This window comes from Lepidochelys kempii, chromosome 4 (assembly GCF_965140265.1).
Source record: "Lepidochelys kempii isolate rLepKem1 chromosome 4, rLepKem1.hap2, whole genome shotgun sequence".
NCBI classification, from domain to species: domain Eukaryota; kingdom Metazoa; phylum Chordata; order Testudines; family Cheloniidae; genus Lepidochelys; species Lepidochelys kempii.
In genome coordinates this window covers 31,841,792-31,866,742 of record NC_133259.1, presented here as the reverse complement: position 1 = coordinate 31,866,742, position 24,951 = coordinate 31,841,792, and the positions used below count along the sequence as shown (strand labels likewise).

General features: G+C 40.5%; 1 protein-coding gene across 1 annotated transcript in view; it reads left to right on the top strand.

The window, feature by feature from the left end:
• COL25A1 (collagen type XXV alpha 1 chain) overlaps positions 1-24,951 on the top strand; it is a 409,341-nt gene that overhangs the window by 274,165 nt on the left and 110,225 nt on the right. The window contains exons 8-10 of the mRNA XM_073340873.1: positions 15,610-15,681; positions 16,584-16,691; positions 20,154-20,189. Coding sequence (XP_073196974.1) covers positions 15,610-15,681; positions 16,584-16,691; positions 20,154-20,189 — 216 coding nt within the window. The remainder of the gene's footprint in view (positions 1-15,609; positions 15,682-16,583; positions 16,692-20,153; positions 20,190-24,951) is intronic.

The window sequence follows — 24,951 nt, the reverse complement described above, 5'->3', positions numbered from 1 at the left end:
TGAAAGCAGCACATTGTTACCTAGAATGATTATATGCACAACTTAATGTTTGTGAATCATTTAAAGTTGTTTTTTAATTATAAGATAGAAGTAGCTAAAATAGATCTCAGAAATCCTCACTGGTTGTCTACTTGAGCTGACTGTTTGCTGAAGGCATCGTGGCAAAAGTGAATCTTTAACAAGGGATCTGGAGGAGGGCAGGCTAGCGTCTCTATACTACTTTGGAGAGGTATTCTATGCATGAGGTTTTGCACAGAAGACAGTGGAAACGTGCTGGTGGGAGAAATGAACATACAGTCATTCAAGCTTGGCATTGTTAGGAAAGCAAAAGTGGCAAGGAACAATCTCAGGAAGGTACAAGAGAGTGATGTATGGAAGGGCAGAGTTGAGAAAGGCCCTAACAAGCTGAGGAGAAGGATCTTGAATTTGATGTGGTGGAGAAGGAGTTGTCAGTGGAGGAATTCAAAAGTAGGTGTGAGTGAGGCCAGAGGAAAGGGGGTTGCAGGAGTTAAGCCAAGAGATCATCAGGGCCTGGGTGAGAGCTTTAGCAGGATGGAAAGAGAGAACACGCTGGCGCTTGGAAATTCTGTTGAGTAAAATATGAAAAGATTTGCAAAGGCATGGTTGGGTGTGGCAGGATAGAGGGTAGAGTCAAAAATGGCTCCCAAGTCATGCGAGAATGGAGGAAGTGTTAATGGTGACAGGGAATGGGAGGACTGGAGAGGCCATGGGAGTGGAGAAAAGGGCCCAGATTCTGTAGATTGGACCAGCAGTCTTGGCACAAATCCAGAATGAGGGGAAAGGGAGAAAGTGGCTTTAAACCATTGTTACAGCTCTTCAGTCCTGGGGCTAGCAAGTCTAGTTAGACTTTAGACTAGTGCAATGCAGCTAGAAGGTACAGAAGAATCAGATCCAAAGAGTTCAGCTTTAAACATGTTACGTTGACAGCGAGGCAACCTGCAGTCAGAGAGACTGGCTCAGATGCAGGACTGAATAGTAAAAACAGATCAGGAGTGGAGATGCAGAGTTGGGAGAGGGTATCCTGTACTGTAGATCATGTTCTTGAGAGCAGGTCAGTGTTGTACCTATGGGGGTATAAGAATAAGAACATAAGAATCTTCATCAGAGGTTTAATTAGTTTACACTGTATTGAAGAGTTTCATTAAGAAATTTTGTAGATATCATTTGAGTAATTTTCAGAGTCTCCTTTCTCATGTCCTTATCTTTCTCAAAATGAGTTTGGATATGCTTTACAGGAGCCTTTCCTTCTTTTTCCTCAGATTTTTCAAGTGTAAATATTAGGATAGTGCTTCTTACTATTTTATTTTTCATGCTACAATAGTTATCTTTTCTGATTACTGTCTTCAGGATGTATATGCTCAACTTGCATTGCCAGCGGATTAGACATGTGTAATTAATGGAAGTTCTTCGTGTAAATCCATCATGCACCAAAATGAAATTATACCCACTTCTTCTTTCCTTGGTTACTTTTCTGTATGTTTTGTATCATTTCGTATGGAACATAGGTTTTGTGGTGGGTGCCACAATCATGTTTTCTATTGTTCCCAGAAGTATTCTGCCTGAAAGTGATACTGGAATGACATCAACATTTACATTCAAAAAGCCTGAAAATAGACTGGTTACTGTACCTGAAAGTCCTGGACACTTTTAAACTAGCTCATCTTTTGGAGATATGGAGCCTGCGGTTTCTTTGTTATATAAGAAACTTTTTACAAATGTTTTTGAAGCTCAGACTTGCTTATAGCAAAGGTTTTACTGCTCCAAGCCATTTTTATGGCTTTGAAAATTCAAAAGAACCCCTTATCCTTTATAACAGCCACCTTCTTCTTTCAGGCACTTTCATTAGTAAAAGAAACCAAAGTAAAAAGTGGAGATTTGCCAGGGTGAAAATGGGACCCTGAAGCTTGCAAAATCCCCAGTGAAATGAAGAGAAAGATGTAGATCATCATCTTCTCTCATAACTTATACCTGAGACAAGAACATCTCTTGCAACCCTCAGGCACTCCCCTTTTTCAATTTTCCTATTTTGATCTTAAAAATTTAAAGACGCTCCTTGCTTAAATCACTCTGAAATTATTAGGGGGGAAATTAAATACACTATTTCAGAGTTGTGGAAGTTCACCTTGCTTGATTTGCATACACAACAGTATGTACAAGATAGGTGGACAATAGTATGCTTACTGGTTTGAAAATAAGGCCCTATATAACACATCTCCAATTGACAGAGATACAGTATTGCAAATGACAGGTTTCAGAGTAGCAGCCATGTTAGTCTGCATTCGCAAAAAGAAAAGGAGTACTTGTGGCACCTTAGAGACTAACCAATTTATTTGAGCATAAGCTTTCGTGAGCTACAGCTCACTTCATTGGATGCATTCAGTGGAAAATACAGTGGGGAGATTTATATACATAGAGAACATGAAACAATGGGTGTTACCATACAGACTGTAACCAGAGTGATCACTTAAGGTGAGCTATTACCAGCAGGAGAGCGGTGGGGTAGGGGAGGACCATTTGTAGTGATAATCAAGGTGGGTCATTTCTAGCAGTTGACAAGAACGTCTGAGGAACAGTGTGTGTGTGGAGGTAATAAACAAAGGGAAATAGTTTTACTTTGTGTAATAACCCATCCACTCCCAGTCTCTATTCAAGCCTAAGTTAATTGTATCCAGTCTGCAAATTAATTCCAATTCAGCAGTCTCTCATTGGAATCTGTTTTTGAAGTTTTTTTCTTGAAGAATTGCCACTTTTAGGTCTGTAATCGAGTGACCAAAGAAATTGAAGTGTTCTCCGACTGGTTTTTGAATGTTATAATTCTTGACGTCTGATTTGTGTCCATTTATTCCCATGGCCCCACAGTATGCCAACATTTTTATGGCTGACTTAGAACAACGCTTCCTCAGCTCTCGTCCCCTAATGCCCCTACTCTACTTGCGCTACACTGATGACATCTTTATCATCTGGACCCATGGAAAAGAAGCCCTTGAGGAATTCCCTCATGATTTCAACAATTTTCATCCCACCATCAACCTCAGCCTGGACCAGTCCACACAAGAGATCCACTTCCTGGACACTACAGTGCTAATAAGCGATGGTCACATAAACACCACCCTATACCGGAAACCTACTGACTGCTATTGCTACCTACATGCCTTCAGCTTTCATCCAGACCACACCACACGATCCATTGTCTACAGCAATGCTCTAAGATACAACTGCATTTGCTCCAACCCCTCAGACAGAGACAAACGCTTACAAGATCTCTATCAAGCATTCTTACAACTACAATACCCACCTGCTGAAGTGAAGAAACAGATTGCCAGAGCCAGAAGAGTACCCAGAAGTTACCTACTACAGGACAGGCCCAACAAAGAATATAACAGAACGCCACTAGCCATCACCTTCAGCCCACAACTAAAACCTCTCCAACCCATCATCAAGGATCTACAACCTATCCTGAAGGATGACCCATCACTCTCACAGATCTTGGGAGACAGGCCAGTCCTTGCTTACAGACAGCCCCCCAAACTGAAGCAAATACTCACCAGCAACCACACATCAGAACCACTAACCCAGGAACCTATCCTTGCAACAAAGCCTGTTGCCAACTGTGTCCACATATCTATTCAGGGGACACCATCACAGGGCCTAATTACATCAGCCACACTATCAGAGGCTCGTTCACCTGCACATCTACCAATGTGATATATGCCATCATGTGCCAGCAATGCCCCTCTGCCATGTACATTGGTCAGACTGGACAGTCTCTACGTAAAAGAATAAATGGACACAAATCAGACGTCAAGAATTATAACATTCAAAAACCAGTCGGAGAACACTTCAATCTCTCTGGTCACTCGATTACAGACCTAAAAGTGGCAATTCTTCAAGAAAAAAACTTCAAAAACAGACTCCAACGAGAGACTGCTGAATTGGAATTAATTTGCAAACTGGATACAATTAACTTAGGCTTGAATAGAGACTGGGAGTGGATGGGTTATTACACAAAGTAAAACTATTTCCCCATGTTTATGCCTGCCCACACCCACTGTTTCTGAGACGTTCCTGTCAACTGCTGGAAATGGCCCACCTTGATTATCACTACGAAAGTCCCCCCTCCCCCACCCCGCTCTCCTGCTGGTAATAGCTCACCTTAAGTGATCACTCTGGTTACAGTCTGTATGGTAACACCCATTGTTTGTTTCATGTTCTCTATGTATATAAATCTCCCCACTGTATTTTCCACTGAATGCATCCGTTGAAATGAGCTGTAGCTCACGAAAGCTGATGCTCAAATAAATTTGTTAGTCTCTAAGGTGCCACAAGTCCTCCTTCAGTATTGCAAATGAGGATCCAAATCCTGCAAACATTGTGTGGAGGTTCAGAGACTTGCATTTTTCATGGAGTTATGGGTATTTTTCCACTTTTTTTTTTAAAGGGGCTAATGTTTGTTAGGAGTTGGATTTTTCAAAAGTGCTCAGTGTTGGCCTGCCTTGTTAACGCCAGTAGGACGAGAGATGTGCCAGTGCTGAGCCCTTTTGAAAGTCCTACCCTAAATGTTTGATCTTCCCGAGTAAGTTTGTTTTCTGCCCATGTATATTTGTACCTAACCTCTTATGAATTTGTTACTTATTTTAAAAATTCGGATTGAACCAGATCTCACGAAAGCTTATGCTCTAATAAATTGGTTAGTCTCTAAGGTGCCACAAGTACTCCTTTTCTTTTTGCGAATACAGACTAACACGGCTGTTACTCTGAAACCTGCAGAATTAGAATTCCTCCACTCACAAGTGTAAGAGGCTCAGTGTTAGTAAGTCTCCCGAATCAATTTCCATGAAAGTGCTTGTTTCACACATGACTGTAGAGGTCTGCATTGCTATACTGAGTCATGACATTGAAAATTAAAATTGATGTATTTTAGCCTGTGGGCTATTAGAATAAGTGCTGGTACTGAACCACTGCTCAGTTCCAGTTGCTCAACTCCACTTCAATTTAAAATTATTAGCTTAGAAACTAGCAAAGCCTTTGAAGATTTCATAATGACTTTTACTTAAGGAACTCTGCCACCTTTAGGTGGCAAAGGATTTATTGTCCAAGCAGAGTTTGAAGCCTAATTAATGAAAATAGACGTTGAGAGGTGAATGTGCAGAGGCTAATCAGCCATAGCACAGTATCTTAATCAGTCTTCTATCATCTTCCTGCAAATGACATAATAAACAGCTTCTGTCATTCACTCCTGATACATGAGAGATTTCTTGTTTATCAGATCAAAAAATCGTAAGCCAGCAGCTGGTTCTAAATTAGTTTTGGGAGCTAGGTGCAATAGCAAGTCACGCAGGAGCCATACATAATGACTTCGATAAAATTATTTTCTCCTCATGGTGTGTTCAAGTAAATTTTCCTAGCAGCTGGGTCTACACAAAACTGATAGCATCTTTAAAATGTCTTAAGCAGGAGAGATTAGGTTCCAGAAAAGCAAGGCATTCAGAAGTTTATTTTATTATCTTAACCTTTGTTGACTTGAATGATTAAACAGATTCTTTTGCTCTGTTAAAACAGTTAGGCCCAGATAGTAATACAGTGTTCCTATTTGCTTAACCCTTGCCTCCCTCCTCTTTGCCTTTAATGAATTTGCTGCTTATTTACTGCTGTATGTATTGCTTAGGGAAAAGAAATCGCTGTGTTACAATTGATGCTTTACAGGTTCTATACTTGAATGTGGGAAAACTGTTTTAATTTCTTCCAGTATTGACAGAAGTTGGCATGATGACAGCAAGCTCATTAAAATTAAAAAATGTCCTGATTACATGTTAAAATCAAATCACTTTTTTGCCTATTACATTTTAGACTCTGTAGAAAAGAGCTTTATAAAATGTTCTATATTTAATGGAAACTAAATATATCAGTACGTTTTGCCTGTTGAGGGAGTATTTGGGGAAAAAGTCAAATTGTTTGTAAACCCGATTGACTAATACATGTACGGTAGCTTTAGTTAATATGTTTCCAGTGAATGCAGAGTAAAAACAACACTTTGGGTCTATCCTGCTCCCACTGAATTAAGGCTATGTCTACAGTACCGCCTATGTCGGCAAACTTACGTCACTTAGGGATGCAAATATTGCTCCCCTCCCCTCGTGAACAAAATAAGTTACACCGACATCAGTGCTACTGTGCACAGTGCTGTCAGCGGGAGAACTTCTCCTGCTGACATATCTTATGCCATGCACAGGGTGTATTTTTTATGCTGACGAGAACACTCTCCCGTCGGCATAGACCATCTTTACCAAATGCACTGCAGAGGTGCAACTGCATCAGTACAGCCGCACTGCTGCAGTGCTGTAGGCGTAGACAAGGTCTTAAGCAGTAAACCCATGTTGACATTAATAGGTGCAGGGTCTAGTCCAACTCTTTACTCTCTGATGACAAATCAGAAAATAGTAATTAGAGGCTGAAGAATAAATCTCTATCGTTACCTTGCATCAAAACCACCTTGTAATATATTTCCAGCCAGCAGTCTGATTCTTCTCCCCTCTGAGGTCAGTGGTGAAGTTCCATTAATTTCCGTCAGAACAGTCTCAGTCCCCAGAGTAGGAATTTCCGGACTGTATCAAACCCTTTGTTCATCTAACCTGGGGTCCTGCTTCAGTCAGTAGCCAGCGCCCAGTTCTTTAGGAGATGATGAAAACTCTCAAGAATGTATGGTAATTAGTGGTGAGATGCAGCAATTTTTTCTGAACCCCGCTTGTAACTAGTTTATGCCCCAATGCAGCTTTCTTATCATAGCTCTAAATTATAGAGTATGAATGGACATAAAATTATCTAATCCAGCCATATTGTAATATTTGTCTTGATGACCTCCTGGGCTTCACTGACTGACTATATGCCACATAAAGAAGTGTTTCTTTTTATTTGTTCTAAATGTACTGGCCATTAATTTCACCTAGTGTCCTCTTGTTCTTTTTTTGTCTGTTTAAGAGAGGAACTGATTAGTTTTCATTACACTTGCCATAATTTAGCAGGTCAAAATCAAGTCCCCTCTAGCTCTTCTCCTTTTCAGATTAAGTAATTTTAGAGCTTGTTTACATGGAAAGTTATATCAGTACAGTAGAATCTCAGAGTTAAGAACACCTTGGAAATGGAGGTTGTTCGTAACTCTGAAATGTTTGGAACTTTGAACAAAACATGATGGTGTTCTTTCAAAAGTTTACAACTGAACATTGACTTAATACAGCTTTGAAACTTTACTCTGCAAAAAAATTGGTGCTTTCTCTGTTTTTTTAGTAGTTAATCTTTAATACAGTACTGTACTGTATTGCTTTTTCTTGTCTCTGATGCTGCCTGATTGTGTACTTCTGGTTCCAAATGAGGTCTGTGGTTGACTGGTCAGTTCGTAACTCTGGTGTTTGTAACTCTGAGGTTCTACTGTATTAAGTAAGGTGTGAATTTAAATCACTATACTTATAGTGGTATAACTCCCTGTGTGAATGCTTGTATTACGGAAGAGTTCTTTTTTCTGGTGTTGGTTATCATAGAATCATAGAATCATAGAATATCAGGGTTGGAAGGGACCTCAGGAGGTCATCTAGTCCAACCCCCTGCTCAAAAGCAGGACCCATACCCAATTAAATCATCCCAGCCAGGGCTTTGTCAAGCCTGACCTTAAAAACTTCTAAGGAAGGAGATTCCACCACCTCCCTAGGCAACGCATTCCAGTGTTTCACCACCCTCCTAGTGAAAAAGTTTTTCCTAATATCCAACCTGAACCTCCCCCACTGCAACTTGAGACCATTACTCCTTGTCCTGTCCTCTTCCACCACTGAGAATAGTCTAGAACCATCCTCTCTGGAACTACCTCTCAGGTAGTTGAAAGCAGCTATCAAATCCCCCCTTCATTCTTCTCTTCTGCAGACTAAACAATCCCAGTTTCCTCAGCCTCTCCTCATAACTCATGTGTTCCAGACCCCTAATCATTTTTGTTGCCCTTCGCTGGACTCTCTCCAATTTATCCACATCCTTCTTGTAGTGTGGGGCCCAAAACTGGACACAGTACTCCAGATGAGGCCTCACCAATGTCGAATAGAGGGGGACGATCACGTCCCTCTATCTGCTCGCTATGCCCCTACTTATACATCCCAAAATGCCATTGGCCTTCTTGGCAACAAGGGCACACTGCTGGCTCATATCCAGCTTCTCGTCCACTGTCACCCCTAGGTCCTTTTCCGCAGAACTGCTGCCTAGCTATTCGGTCCCTAGTCTGTAGCTGTGCATTGGGTTCTTCCGTCGTAAGTGCAGGACCCTGCACTTATCCTTATTGAACCTCATCAGATTTCTTTTGGCCCAATCCTCCAATTTGTCTAGGTCCCTCTGTATCCTATCCCTGCCCTCCAGCGTATCTACCACTCCTCCCAGTTTAGTATCATCCGCAAATTTGCTGAAAGTGCAATCCACACCATCCTCCAGATCATTTATGAAGATATTGAACGAAACCGGCCCCAGGACCGACCCCTAGGGCACTCCACTTGACACCGGCTGCCAACTAGACATGGAGCCATTGATCACTACCCGTTGAGCCCAACTTTCTACCCACCTTATGGTGCATTCATCCAGCCCATACTTCCTTAACTTACTGACAAGAATACTGTGGGTTATGTCTCTTTGAAAGTAGTTTAGGCTAAACCACAAAAAGCCACTCTTATTCCAAATAAATGTGTCCACACAGTGGGTAATACTGGTATAACTATATAGCAATTTAAATTCACACCCTACTCTATAGTGGTATAACTTCCCATGTAGATAAGCCCTTAATCTTTGCATTGTCTCATCATATGTAAATAAAGGAATAACTTAAACTATCTTCAGTATCTTCGTTAGGTGTCTGTACTGAAGCTTAGAAAGTTTCAATGGCTTGTCTGGAAGACACTGGGCTCTAGTGAAGTGCAGAGAGGCTAGGGCCCATTCTGGTTCTAATGGTGACTTACCGTGAAACATGGGGCAAGTAATTTAACTTCTCTGAGTCTCAGTTCCCCTATCTGTAAAATGGGATCAAAAATATTTACCACCTACATAAATAGGCCTGGTTATCCACTCTGCTACACCAGTTTTATGCCATTGTAGCTCCACTCATTTCAGTAGAGTTACACCCCCATAAAAGTAGTGTAGCAGCGTGGAAAATCACGCAGCGAATGCAAGCAGTAGAAGAGGTTAGAACAGAACTCAAGTTCTCCTGACTGCCGCCATATGTTTCATCCATTAGAAAATGTGGGCTTGGGGAATCTCTTCTTTCAAAATTCACAAAAGTGCCTTTTGATTATTATTATTTATTTTTTACAACCACCCAGAGCCAGACTATGCCTTTTAAGTCATGGCGCTGGGGTGCCATGGGAGAGAGCAGCTGCAGCTGTGACATCCTGGGGAAGTGTTCAGTGTACTTGCCCCCCTATATTAGAATGCTGGCATGTCTGGTCTAATGGTTGGGGGCAGTGTCTTCAATTTGTAGTAGGCTCCTTGCCAGTGGTGCAAGGAGGGCAGGAGTAAGGAAGGCTCTCTCAGCGTGATTTCCACTGCATGCACAAACACCCCTATGCTAGTCTCAAGGTTGTGAAAAATATTATACACAAAATTTCACCTCAAAATGTTGACATTGTGTAAAATTGTTTCAATTACCATGAAGTACTACACACTTCAAATACACAAATTTGATCAAATAAAACTCATTATGAATATTTCACCCAGCTCTAATAAATACTCTAAATGCACTTTGTGCCATTTCTTGGTTCAGATACTACAGTATGAAATGAATAGAAACAGAATGAGCCAGGACTGCAAATTTTGAGCAGAGGGTCCAGGAAGGAGGCCTCTGCTTACTAAGATCCTGTCCAATTCAGCAAAAACAGTGAGGAGTCCTTGTGGCACTTTAGAGACTAACAAATTTATTTGGGCAAAAGCTTTAGTGGGCTAAAACCCACTTCATCAGATCATGCATCTGGTGAAGTGGGTTTTAGCCCACAAAAGCTTTTGCCCAGATAAATTTGTTCGTCTCTAAAGTGCCACAAGGACTCCTCACTGTTTTTGCTGATACAGATTAACACGACTACCACTCTGAAGCCTATCCAATTCAGTTCACATCTCAGAAATGGAGTGCAATTTGATAAGGGTTGCAGATGAAACCGGACACAGGAGCCAATCCAACCCCTGTTGAAGTCAATAGGATTCTTTCCTACTGATTTCAGTGGGAGCTGAATTGGCTCTGAGACATTGTCTTTAGACAGGATAGTTCATGTAGTTCAGGTTGAGATTGTTTATTGGAACTCCTATTATGCCTGACTGTGGCAGAGTTACCATGTAGGCAATTAGATTGCAATTTACATTAACGTGTTCCCACTTAGAATATACTTGTAATTGAGTTATTTCTGGAGAGGATATTGTGTTACGGGAAATTCATCTAATGCTAAAAACAAAGTAGCTCAATCAGAGTCTGGTATGAAAGTATAGTGATCATAGAAAATAATATTTTGTAACGACCCATCTCTAGCCAGAATTAGTTTGTGCTAGTTGCTAAATATCAGGTTTCTATTGAGGTGATATGAACTCTTAACAGTGGCATAATACATTAAAATTAAAGCTCTGTGTTGTACTATTGTGTATGGGAACCCCCCCCCCATCCTTGTCATTCATTGCAGGGCATTGTGTAAGTTAGCGGAATTCTGGTGATGGAGAAAGCAGCAGTTGTGATGAAAGAGATTGTATAAAAGAGCTCCTGCCGAGAGTCTGTGGCACAGGACAGAGTGATACAGGACACTGTATTCCCCAGGGCAGGTACAATAATTAGCTGCAGGCCTGGCACTTGGTCTGAGGGATTAATTAGAATTTGAGGGGGTGGGTGGGGGAGGGAAGTCAGCCATAAAGAGTGTCAGAATCACTCTGGCCTGAAGCCTGTGTGATTTGATGTGAAATAGCAGCAGCTGGTTGTAATCTTAGGAAGTGCAAGTGAGCAGCAGGTGGTAATTCCTGTCTCATTTACCATGTCTTCACAGGAACATGTAAGCTTGTGCAGCATGGGTTTATTGACAGGTCAGAAGGAAAAGCCTAAGCAAGACTTTGTATACAGTGTTGTAGCTGTGTTTGGTCCCAGGATAGTAGCAAGACCAGGTGGGTGAGGTAATATCTTTTATTGGACCAACTTCTGTTGGTGAGAGAGGCAAGCTTTTAAGCTTACTTCAGGTCACCTGAAGAAGAGCTCTGTGTAAGCTTGAAAGCTTGTCTCTTTCACCAGCAAAAGTTGGTCCAGTAAAAGATATTACCTCACCCACCTTGTCTCACTGATGAAGACTTTGTCACATTTACCATAATAAGCAAATCCAACAGTCAACATACAGTATATGCATCAGCATTATATAAAGCTCGTAATAATGATTTCATAATGTTACTACATTTATAATACAGCAGTAAAATTATGATGGGTTTTTTAAAATATCTTAAAGAAGTTGTGACCTTATGTAAACTGCCACACTGAGCAGAGTGTATTGTATTCCCACCAGAGTGTATTCTGGGACTGCTGGTGGGAATTCCTCCACTGAAGAAGTTAGACTACAGTATGAGGGATATAAGAGGAACAGTTACTACATTGGAGTGAAAATTCTGAGGAAAAGCATCAGAAAGTTCTAACATTCTTCAGTTTCCTCCATAGGTGTCAAATGGGACTGTACAGCCATGATGTATGTTTCCAAATTGGTAAGCAGGGCCCTATGCATTGTGCAATTCCATGGCTGTGGGCATGCTCCAAAGCTCCGCGTTTTGCTTAGGCTATTGTGGAGGGGTTGGGATGAGGGGGTGGGACAGTGTGCATATTTGGATGTTGTGAACTACTGGAGTTCTGGAATGGAAATGAATTCAGACTGTGATTGTCGATGAACCTTAGTGGTCCAGTGTAGTTGTTGCTTATTGTGGTGTCCTAATTATTGGAAGGGGAACGCAGAGCGTGGGATGAGTGCTCTTTGTATGTGTGTTTTAAAACCGAAACAAAATAATCCATCACTGAACAACTTTGAATCCATCCCTGATAACAGCTCTAGTTAGAAAAAAAAAATCAAAAAGATCTAGGAACTCTTGAAGGTTATATGTAGAGCAGAAGGATGAAAGAAGGAGGAGAATTCATTCTGTGGAAAAGGTAGATCTTTTATGTCCTTTAATTTTGAGAGACTCATTGTGCACTGGCACCATCTTCCCTGAGCCCCAGAAGGTGGAATGCCTCCCAGAGTTCCCAGGCATGCAGACGCTATGTACCCATTTCTGCTCACTTTCATGGGGCTCTACCTAACATCTTTGCAGGGTTGGCTAGCTCCAGAAGACACTTTGTGGGAGATGAACCATTATCCTCACTCCCTTCTACCCCCTTTTGGTAGAGGGGAGTGCACCTTGTGTCCCTATGGGAGTAGGAAGGGAGCAATCTCTGTGCTACCCTGAGTGAAAGGTCTGGTTTTTAAGCATCTGTGCCTTTCCCTACGACTGCACCTTTTCATGAGAACAAATCAGAATCTGGTCCTAAACTCATATTAAAAAGGGAGTTTCTCTCATGCCCTCATGTGTTTGTACACACAAATAGCTGCAATCTTGATAACTACTCCTTATTTTGCTGATGTAGCTTCAGAGGGGTTGAGTATGCCAGAGTGGTATGTGCAGAGCTCCAGATGAACCTTTTTTAAAGGGCTGTACAAAATTTTCACCAGCCTGAGCCTTTCAGAGCTCTTGAGTTGAGCAGAATGGCACCTTTTCAGAGCAAAATCTCCTTTTCTATTTCATCCACAGGTCTGGTTCGTATTCAGAAGGGAATAAATCAACACTGGTCTGAGGTTCCATTAATATTTTTTAAATTGCCAAATTTCAAGCCTGTTATATTCAAAGCTAACTATGAAAATGTGTGCATTATCATGTTGTAATTGTAGAGCCTACAGAGTAAAAATGAAGCCGTTAGAAGATTTTCAATTTATCCTTTTTCTAATACGTGAGATTTAATATTTATCATTGCTCTTCAGGTTTTAGCTCTTTTGTTGGCTTTTTGTTTGTACCTGTTTACATAAGGATTGTAGTTTTGTCAAGGAAAGGAATGCACCGTGTGTATAGTAGGGCTAATGAATCACAGATGTAAAGATTCTGGCATGTTACCATCTAATAACTTTTTAAACTTATATTCCATAATAAGACAAACACAAATTAAATACATCTGTTTTCCAAATTATGCATCATTCCTGTGTTTGGTAGCAGTGTGTGTTTAGATGGTTTTAGCATGTTTAAAAAACATAAAAAGAGGATGATGCTGTTCTTTCAAAAATTATATACCCTCAACGTAGCAGAAAGTAGCAAGGCCAATAAAGTTTGCTTTGTACTGTTGCAGTACAGTACTAGGGTCAGTCTCTGCTTGCTTGCTATAATCAGGAGTAACTCCACTGAAGTCAGTAGAGGTACCTCGGTATGAAACCAAAGTGAGAGGAGGGTCACACCCCAATTCTTAAGATGTGATTTAAATGTACCATTGGAGAAATGCCACATGCATTAGAAAAATTCCTATGACTTTATTTGTAAAGAAAAATCTTAAATCACTGTGATCAAAAGGGGGCGGGGTGTGAAACAGAAGTGGTATTCAGCTATTCATAATGGTTAAAAAATCCTGCTGTGGCTTACAGCCTCTGTCAGGCTAAAAGTGCCCTGAGATGCTTTAGATAATATACTGTGCTACAGGCTAGAAGAGGTTTTTGTTTAAAATATACCTATCAACTGTAGAAGAGAGAGAGGCCTTTTTCCTTTGTTAACAGGTCTAACTCCCACCCTCCAGTGCAATACTGGAAAAGTATAAATTGGGTGCAAAATTCACCTCTCTCATCCTCTCAGCTGGTTCCAACTCTGGTATTTGTCTTGTCCTCCTTCAATACGATGGGAGTCCTGCACATGCAGGGAGAGTAGAATATGAGAGGCTAGATCCACCATGGGGGATCTGAGAGGAGAATTTTGTCCTGAATGTGGAGATACTGCTGTATATGTCAAGAATGTTGAACTCAGCCATCTGACTACTCCTGATCTAGCAGGAGACCATTGTTCAATGTGTATTATTGTGTATATACTGTCAGTGTATGTGCTGAATGTCATATGTTGAACAGAGTATTAAAGGCATAATAATTCAAAGTCATTTCAGGATCTGCTCTCAGTCTTGCAGGTTCCACAGTGATCTCCAGGCAGAGCTTTGTACACATACCTCTCTAAAAGTACTATAACATATGTTGATTGAAAATGGCTTACCCCCTCAGCCAACTGTAGCCTAACAGATGTCAAATGTTCATAATTATCCATAATAATATTTGATACTGCTAGGTGGCTTTTCTCTTTAAAATTCCTTTATATTCTTTATGCAAAATAATCAGTCAAATCTCTGATACATTGCTTACACCTAGTTCTGTTTCCCATGTGACAGACAGAGCTGTTGATAGGCAGTGGGACGTATTAAACACAGTGTTTGTTCTGTTTGTCCATTAGTAAATTGTCTGTGTGATGTTTTGTGTCGTGTTGTTTTGGTCCCATGTTATGTTGTGTCCCTAGGGTCTGCCAGGCTTCCCCACAGTTGCTGCTCTGCACAGTAATCAGATCCTCACCGTCAAGGTTTGTGGCTGACATGTACCAGTTCAGTCAGGTCTTTCTATCAGCATAAGAGTGCGCATGAATAGTTAATTTTGCCATGGGATACCAATTAGCCCATCTTACTATGGGCCATCTTACAATGGGCCTAATTCTGATTACACGACACATGGGTTTCATGCTGTAACTCCACTTATTCCAGTGGAATTACTCCTGAGCTACAGTGTGAGTGAGATTAGAATCCAGCTCTGTGTGTGTTAGTACCTACCCTAACGTCCACATCACACATACTCTTGGTTTTTAGATTAAGTTTTGTTATAATTGTGCTTTATTAAGACATACAGGAGTATGGAAAATGTCAAAGTACTGTACATCGGGCACCTAATGAGCATCAGCAGATTCAATGATCTATTTCTGTTTATGTGTCGTGCACCAGTAGTTTAAGCTGTACCCTTGCAGATGCACTTTGAAAAATGTGTAAATGAAACAGGAAAGATTTAAACAATCAAGGTATGCCTGGACTTCAGATATCATTAAAATGGCACCATTCTTCATGGCGCAATATGCTGGTTGGAAAATCTGACTGAAAATTGAATTGGTGCTTTGTCTATGGAATCTTTGCTGAAAGACTACCATATGAGAAATGTGCTGATTTTATACCCCAGGGATTATAAAATGTTGATGAACTCAGAGACACCTAGAAGAATTGCTGGGAAGAAAACTTGTGTTATGTTACCTTCAATCAATCCATAAGTAACAAAGCTTCTATCTTGTATCCTGTCAATCCTGTTAACTCCTTTAAAAGAAAAGGCACAGATTTTATCAGACACAAGCACCAGTTTATACTATATTAGCTATTATAAATCTAATGTATATATCTTTATTTCTTTCTTGGGGCCTTCTGATGTCTATTCTTCAACTCTCTCATCTCTGAACTTCAACCTTTGACCTCACCTGCCTGATCAGATGGTGTTTCCTAAAATCAATCATGGGTTTCTCTCTGCTGATCAGCAGCTCATTAAACGCCGCCTCATTAAGGTAGTGCTTAATCTCACTGGAGTCTGGTTCTTCTTTACATTTGAATATTACTCTATACTGTACTTTTTGTCATTAGCCTTCTTTTAGTGGGTAATTAATCTGAAAAATGACTTGGAGCCAAACCATTTTTCGTGAAACGTGTTTGTGTAAAATAGCAGTGGAAACTACACAAAGCTTTGCTAAAAGGTTCATAGTTAAAATTCAGCCAATGGGGCTTCTTACAGTAGTTTGTCTTCTGGAAACTGAATAAAAATGCTAATTTTTTTAAAGGAAAGAAATGCGTTTTGACAATTTGTATATTTAAGTTATTTCAAAATCAATGTATCGAAACCATAAAAGATAAAATATAATATGCAACTTTTCAGCAAGGCAATTATTTTTCACCATCATTTTAGAACTCCATCAGTGCTCGATTGTTGAGCTTTGCAAAGTTACTTTGAAAATATAACAACTCTCAGACAAACCGACTCACTCAGTCTTTGCTGTGAATCTATGATCATGATGATGATCACAAAGTGAAAATTATACCTGCTCTTCCAAATCAATTACTTGCTTTGGGAAACTGAATGAGTAGAGTTTTGCAAGGCTATACTAAACAGCAGTGTAAATCCTGCTATTGGACACGCAGTTCGGAACTTGAGCCTCACTCTTTGTGACTGTCGTGGCTGGTTGCACCGTACAGGTGCAGCACACTAATCTTCTGACGCAAAGTGCAATCTCTGCCATAAGAAATGAAGCAGCAGTTTAAAGACCATCTCCATCCATGATCTAAGTAAGCATCCTGCTCATAGCAGTTATTTCAACCCGTCAGGAACTCATCGTAGGTAAATTGGTGCCTTTTTGTGGGGCTTTGTACATCTGAAGACAAACTTCTGATTATGATTTTGTCGACTCCTGTTCAGGGTGACCAAGGACAAGCTGGACCCCCTGGTCCTCCAGGGCCACCAGGACCCAGAGGTCCTCCAGGAGACACTGGCAAAGATGGCCCCCGAGGGATGCCTGGAGTACCGGTGAGTTAGCCTAGAGGATATAGAGGCATCACTGTGGTATATGAGTGTTTTACAAGCATGAATAAATTTAGACTCAGAAACACTCCTGTGGGGTAGGAAATATTATTATTCACATTTTATCAATACGAAAGCTGAGCCATAGGCAGGTTATATGACATACTTATGGCAACACAGTCAGTAAGTAGCCAGGCTAGGAACAGCACCCAGATCTCATGACTCCCAGTCCTGAAAATTGTTTCACCCGGTTCCTGACCTTTCTGAATTGTTCCCTGATATTCTAATTATTGCAGTGCTGGGCAGCCTCTTTGCACATAAGAAGAGAATGTTTCCACACAGCTTCTCACTTAAAGCTAAACTTGAACCTAGGTTATTGTGTGTTTGATTAGACTTCTGGTTCCCTAATGATTAATATTTTAAAAAAATGAAGTTAGAAGAAATAGATTGTTAAACTCTATACGCTATTCCCAGAGCCTGATTCTGCCATCCATACTCAAGACGAGCGGTAAACTGCTCCTCAGAAAGTCCCATACATTTCAATGGCACTACTCACAGTCATCATTTGTTTGGGAGGAAGAATCAGGCCTTTAGCTTTTTGGCATTTTGTTGTTGGAAGCCTGCCAAAACTTTTTTAAATTAAAACATAAATACAAAAGTCACTTGGCCCTATTTTTAACAAGTCTTGGAAATGCTCATGATTTTACATTTTTGTGACGTACTAAACTCTTTAGGTTTATTTTAAGGGGATCCCCCACCCTCCATTTTCATAGTCCAATGGGACATAAAATCAACATTGTGAAGGAAAATTCATGATTTCATATGTGGGGCCAGGGCAGAAAGACATAAACCTTTCCAAAAGAGTCCTTGTTTGGGTAAAAGGTAAAACCAAAAAGAAAACACATCCAAGATCATGTTCTGGTCTCATTCTGAGTGCCTCATCCTACATTATATTAACTGTATAAAATTATAGAACATAACAGAGCTGAACTATTATTATGTTAAAACTTCTTTGGAAAACCCAACAAGACCTGGCATTTAGAAGTCTGAGTCCAAAAAACCTTGGTTGAAAAACCTTTGATTAGAAGATCACTGTGAAAAGTTGTACACATCTGCTACTTTCCATTCTTTAAGGTTCATCTCAGCCACCCACTCACTTCTGCCAGTGATGCACCATCCCTGCATTGTTGGGGAAAAAAAACTTTGGACCTCATTCTGATATCCCTTACCCTGGTACAACTCCAGTCACATAGTGGAGTTACTCCTGCATTACAGTTGTGTAAGTGAGATCAGAATCAGCTGTCTGACTCCAATAGTATAATTTTTTCTGGATAATGCACAAGAGGCTGGGGAAGGTCAACAATGATGGAGAGCAAGACTGATTATAATGTGCTTCTCAAGCAAAGGGAGCAGAATGAGAATAAGTAGGCACAGGGACTGATTTGCCCTTTTACCTTTACAGTCCTTGCAAGCCATAGTGAAGGCACTTTAATGGGACAGTCTATGAAGCCTTACACTTATACTCCTCTATACCTGTGGATAAAGGCCTTCAGTTCCTTGGGCAGTCAATACAGCACTTTTAGCAAACACTAAGTTGACATGCACAAAAAAAATAACATTTAAGAATAGTTACCTGCAGCAACTATTTACCAGATGCACAAATTGCTTCCTATCCAATGGCAAAGCGATCAACAAAGATGGAACAATTTAGTGACATTGTGGCAATGTCAGAGAAAGCTAGGATGTCTGAGAACTATTCCATTTCCTTTTCTAGCATTCCGTGTAAATAAACCATTTAGCTAGAGTTCAGGTGTATATAACATCAGTGTTTTCTTATATTTTATTTAGGGTCCTGAGGGCCAAATTTTCAAATGTATTCAGGTTTCTAAAAAGATGCAGATAGGCACCTAGTGGGATTTTTCAAAAGCCAAAGTGGGTTTCCGAGTGAAGTCCGTGGGACTTTGCAGAATCAGCACCTTGCAGGACTGGACTGACACATCCAACAAAGCAGTGATTAGAGAGTGTAAGAGAAGAGACACTGCAGAATTCCACAGCTAGAGGACACAGACCCCTCCATCATCAGCAAAGTCCATACTAGAGCAACCATTAATAAGATCAGCACTCTGCCCTCCTCTTCAATTCCACGTATTTAAAAGAAAACTGGCCAATGGTGAGGCTGCCTTATCTTATCTTCCCACCTGAAATGGATGTATTGGCAGTTGCACCAACACCTAAGTTTCAGTACCGCATGCATCCTCAGAAGGGAATGGAGTGAGAAATTAGGTCTCACTGCAGCTATTCTGGGGCTTTCTCAGTACTTATGTCCCAGAATACAACAATGTGCTTCTGAAACCCTAGCATCATTTAAATCATGTGCCAGTAGCATGCTCTGAGAAAGTTTGAAGCAACTCTGACTCTGCTTTGCTTCCTTTCCATCTAATAGGATTGTTGCAACATATAACCCATCAGTTTTGTGACACAAAATAGCTAGTGCCTTCTTTACCACTGAAGAGCAAATGAAAAGGTTCCTATCAGTCAGCAGAACAGTAATTCTTCTTTTGACCTACTCAGTGTGAGAAAGAATTTGGAAAAGTTCTATGCTGAGATTTTCAAAGCCAGCTATAGGATTTATCCACACAATTCTCACAGAAATTAATAGGAGCAGTTTTCAGAGTAGCAGCCGTGTTAGTCTGTATCCGCAAAAAGAAAAGGAGGACTTGTGGCACTTTAGAGACTAGCAGTGTGGCTTTGAAAATATCAAGCCTAGGATTTTTTTAGCAGTTTATGTAATGTGCCAAAGCACTAATTTGCAAAGAGACAAGGTGGGTGAGAGAATATGTTTTATTGGACCAACTTCTTTTGGTGAGAGAGACAAGCTTTCAAGCTTACACCGAGCTAAGATCAAAAGCTTGTCTCTTTCACCAACAGAAGTTGGTCCAATAAAACATATTCCCTCATCCACCTTGTCTTTCTAATATTCTGCAACCAACATGACCACAACAACACCTACTTTGCAAAGTCATTTATAAGCCTACTAACAGAGAATGTAATATGTAGTTGTAAATTACTTTGGAATGCACAAAAAGCAGGTCTTAGGATACATATGCAAAACAACATTACTTCATTTTCCTTTAAAATTGCAGTTTGCTGGGAAGGAATGTTGTCTGTTCATTAGAACAGGGGACTGGAAGTCAGGATATTTGGTACTTAAGAACTCTTGAATTAAGAGAATTATCCCATTGAAAGATTGAAAAACCACAAGCAACTCTTTGAAGCCCATCATGTTACCAGGAAGGATTTTTATCTGCCATTTTAGTAGCCAGTGATCATAGTAACATATATGTCCCTGCAGCTGTCAGGTGCTTCAGTAAGTATTTTGGTATAATGTAGTTAATAGACATTTTAATGTTACTAAGTAGGGAGTGAATGTAAATAACATTATTGATATAAATCCAATTTGTTTTTAAGGGAGAGCCAGGAAAACCAGGTGAACAAGGGTTGATGGTAAGTACCTTTATTTCTTCTGTTTCCAGTTCACTAAACAGTTATAAAAAGTACCTTTATGTTCTCTTCATAAGTAATAACTCCAAAGAGTCTTATGATTTTGTTCTGCTTAACCCTTTTTTATTACAAAAGTGTATGGATTCTCCTCTGTAATGAGAGACTTGAATGACAGATCTCCTATGCACAACAGGCTGACTCTTAAGGCCAGATTCTTCTCTCAACTTACAGAAGCAGAGGGGACCTCAACCAGCTGGTAGCACGGAAAGGAGAAAGAGCCAGCCGAGTTGCACAATACTCCACTCCCAGGGAGTCCCCATATATGTCCTCCCTTCAAAGCTTAATTGTTGCCTCTTGCCCAAGTCTTTAGAGAGCCCAACTCTCACCTGGCTCTGTGGTGACAGTCCAAGCCCCTTTCGCTGATGGAACAATAAAGAGGAAATGCTGCACACTGAAATTCACAGGGTCTTCTTCTCCCTAGGAGTTTTTTCCCCATATATGGGAGCATCTGGCCCTTAATTCCATAGTCAAGGGAATGCATTTTTAATGAGTACAATGATCTGGGAATAGTTGTGTTCTGCTGCATCAAGAAGACTAACCCCATTCAATTTGAAATAAACCCCCACTTCAACCAAAGAGCCGGTGAAAGAGTGACTGCTGCCCTGTGCACACATGATATGTGGTCCATACACTGGTTTTTGGCCTTTGAGGTCTCCTCTCACAGTGCTGGCCAGGCCCAACCTTATTCTCTTATGAGAGCTGACAAAATCACAGCCCATGGCCCTTTTGGATTTGTGGATCTCTAGAAGCCCTGGGTAGCAAGATAACAGGATCAGTAATCAGACACAAATTTGATTGCTTATAGTCTGAATTTCTGAAGGTTTGAGCAGAAATGGTGTTGTTTTATCTTGAAAAAACTTCAGATTATTTTGGATGGCAATAGGCACATATTCTTAGAAGCTGATGAACCTAAGAAATGTCTTGGCTCTGAAATGTCCTGCTGGGAAAACAGTTAAAGAAAATCCTATGGCTTGTTCATTTGAAGATAATGATTAAGGAAAAAAGAGTACCACCCAATGTTCTGATCAGTTTATTTCTTTTCTCCTTCCCTCTTCTGTTTTTCTGATTGCCCGTTGATTATAAAGTGTATAATAGCTGCGGGTTTGTTTTACGTTTGCTTTAATACTGTTCTACGTGCTCTCATTAATGCCCTGTGGACCAGATTCACTCAGGCTCTATAGCAGTGTCTTCTAGTACAGACCTTGGCACAGGATCACCAGAGGCAAAGTCTACCTGGATGAGGTTTGCAGCAGTGCACGGTGCCTGCAACCTCCTTGCCACTGGTAGAGACGGAGCGAACCATTCCAAAAATTAGGTTCAGTGGGATTACTCATGTGAATAAATGCTACAGTATCAGGCCCTACACTATTTCTGTGGAAATAGGCACACCTACCTCATAAGGATGTCATAAGGCCTAAATGTTGGTAAAGCGCCTTGACATCTTCCTGTAAATGTGAGAAGTATTTTTAGAATGGGGGAAACTAAGGTTCCAATCTTTGCAATTATGGACCAACAACTGCAGTGCACATCTTGAAACTACTTAGCTTTGCTAACTATTTTCTACTCTCACAAATAGTCAGTCTTGCAGCCTTCCAAGTGGAATAACACTTCACAGAGAGGGACTGTTGGGAGATAATGAGATGATAGCAAGTCTTGGCAGCCTGTGTGTCAGTGTTCACCCACAGCGTACAGTACACCGACACGCACAGCAATTGCACACCATATTGTGTGTTACTCCTTACGTAGTAGTTATGGCAGAGGTTTCATCAGAATAGTTCTCAAAATAAACCCTCCCTATACTTTCAAAGTATATTACAGAGACACTGTAAAGTCATATAAGGTCTGAATTCACACAGGCTTAAAACTTGACTAATATAGTAGCAAATATAATTCTTATTTAGAAGCACCAATTAAAATCAAATCTTCACACACATTTTCCCTCAATTTGCTTGCATAACTTCGCTTAACATTAATAAGAGTTATTCAGGCATACTGAAGTAAGGACAGATTGGAACTAAAATATGATGATAGCATATAGGCACAATTTGCATACATGTGTAGGGCCTAGAGTGAGCACAGTGACTTTTTAAATATTATTCACATGTACATAGAAGTCACTGGATGTATTAAATTCTTATATGTAAATTTTAAACAATTCATGCTTCTGTACACAATAGTCTTAAATCATTTTAATGTAGCTGGATTCCTGAGAATAATTTTCTTCAGTTAAATGAGAGGTCCACTGACTTCAATGGAGTTATGACGGTTTACACCAGCTGGTGGTTGGCTCCATTTTACTGAAAGCTCTTGAACAGATAGCAATGTTGCATTGATTGATAAAGGAAACACATACTTCAGATGAAATCAGTAGGGCAGTTGGTATTACAGTGCCACTTCTCACTTGGAGGAGGTTTGGTTGGACCAGCTTGGGGATGGCCAACCCCTGGTTCCAGAGAGGCACAGGAGAGGAAGTGCTTGTGCTCATACATGCAGGAGCTTAGTCCCAACTCTCCCAGGTGCCTTAGAATGAAGGTCGGAGTACCCCTTAAGGAGAGAAGGGGTTCTCTGCTTCTCATTGGCCAGTGGGACTCATGGGGGAATAGAGGGAGCCAATTAGCTCTTACAGGCACCCTCATTTCAGTGTAAAGATGCCCCATAAGTCTTGGGGCCATCTTGAGGCTACTGCTGCCCCCTCTCCCTCCGTATTGTTGAGATACTGTTGATCTCCGTTTCCTAGATACTGTGGCTCTAACTGATTGTATCTTCTGTATTGGGGAGGTGTTTTTTCCATTAGGGCCAAATTTTCAGGATGACAAGGATGGAAGGGTCCCTTTCCTTGCAGCATCATGGAAGACCAGTTTTAGGTGAAAGAGAGTGAGAATACAAATATTTAAGGTTAGGAAGTGATAAAGGAGTATTTAGTTTGTCACCTCTTGTGTCTTCGGTCTAATACAGATAAAGGTTAAAGGTAGTACCTGGAGGTAAATCTGAGTAAAAGGCCCAGGATATAACTAGTTGTCATTTTTGTGTATATGGAGAGAGGAACACTACGTCTTCTGAGACTGAGGTAACCCTAATTTCCCCTCAAGTGTGTGTAGGGTGGGCAGAAGATTCAGAGATGGGCTGAGTTGTGGAGTTAGGCTAAAGTGAGTCAGCTCTGAATTATTGGTTAGCTGGTAGGCGGCTATTTAGCTCCATACTGAACTAAGTGAAATGCTTGGTATGTGAGGGGGTGAGTGGATTGTGCCCCTTCCAACCCCCACACTTGACGCCTGCCACTTACTATCCATCCTTGTTGTCTGCGTTTTATTCACTTGTGTGTCCCGACCAATATGCTGTACAATCTTTAATACCCAAGAAGTGGTTCCCATTATTTCCTTCTCGTTTTCAGAACTGAGAATAAGAAATTTGAATTGTTGATCATTTTGTACCGGGAGTTAGAATTTCTGGTTGCAAACTAGTGAGTGCCTCATTTGTGGTTTGTGACAAGAAACTTCAACTCCTGGCACTGAAATATTAATGTTCTTATACTGTTTTATATGAATACTTTGCAGTCTCCATTTGGAGTGTTTAAACACTTCTTAAAGCATTTTGTGTCAAGTTCAGTGGTATGTGCCTGCTGCTTTGTGCCACGTCAGTGGTACAGAGCAACTGGACACCTGGCTTAACAGTCAAGTAAGCTAATTTTACAGCTGTTTTGCATCCCTAGAGTAGTGCAAAGCAGCCAGAGTGTACTGGTAGTAAATACGGACCTTTGCTTTTGGGATGCAAAAGTTTCATGCTACTATAATCGTCCCTAGTGCAAAACCACCCCAAGCTACGTATAAAGTCTGTAGGATTAACAACTTTGCATTTATCCACTTTCACTGGGCAACTCTTCTAGAAAACATGACCTACATGTTGTTTTTTTCAGATATGCAAAACAAGGGCCTGATCCTGGAGTCCTCTCTCATAAGAAACTGTCACCCTTGAAGAATAGTAGAAGACTGCAGGATCGGACCCTGAATTCTCAAAGTGCCAAATCTTGAAACTGAAAACCGATTAATTTTCATATGGAGAAAAAGAAAGCAATCTAACTCTGAAATAAGCTTAAAGTGGTTGTCAAAACGGAGACTGTGAAGTGCTATTAGTTTAAACTTTGGTGAAATCCTGAGGGGTAAATCCTCAGCTGATGTAAATTCCCACAGGTCCATTGATTTCAGTGAAGTCTGCCCTGAAGTCAGTGGAGCTGTGGGAATTTACACCAGCTGAGGAGTTTAATAATTTTGCTTTTATACGTGTAAGATCTAGACAAAGCTATAGTGCTCTATTTGTGCCGTTCTGGCAGTGTAGTCAATATAAATCCTGGATGAGTTTATTTTAGAATTAAGTTGGCTACAATTTGCAACTTAGGGGCTAAAAGTTGGCAGTCAAATTTTCAGCCTATAAATCCTAAGGCAATTATTCCTTCCTCCAACACAAATCTAGGTGGCTGTTTGGAGTTGCTCGTGCCAGTTGCCAGCAAGAATGTCAGTCATGTGGTTTTCATCCTTTTTAATGTTCCTCTACCTCAAGTCTCTGCATGTTTTAATTTGGCATCTCATATGAAAATATAGTATGCGTTTGTATGCTTTTGTATGTTTTAAATATACCTCTAGTATTTGAGAGTAGACGAGATGTAGTTGTTTTTCAAAATGGATAATTGTCTCTCTATTTTGGAAGGCAA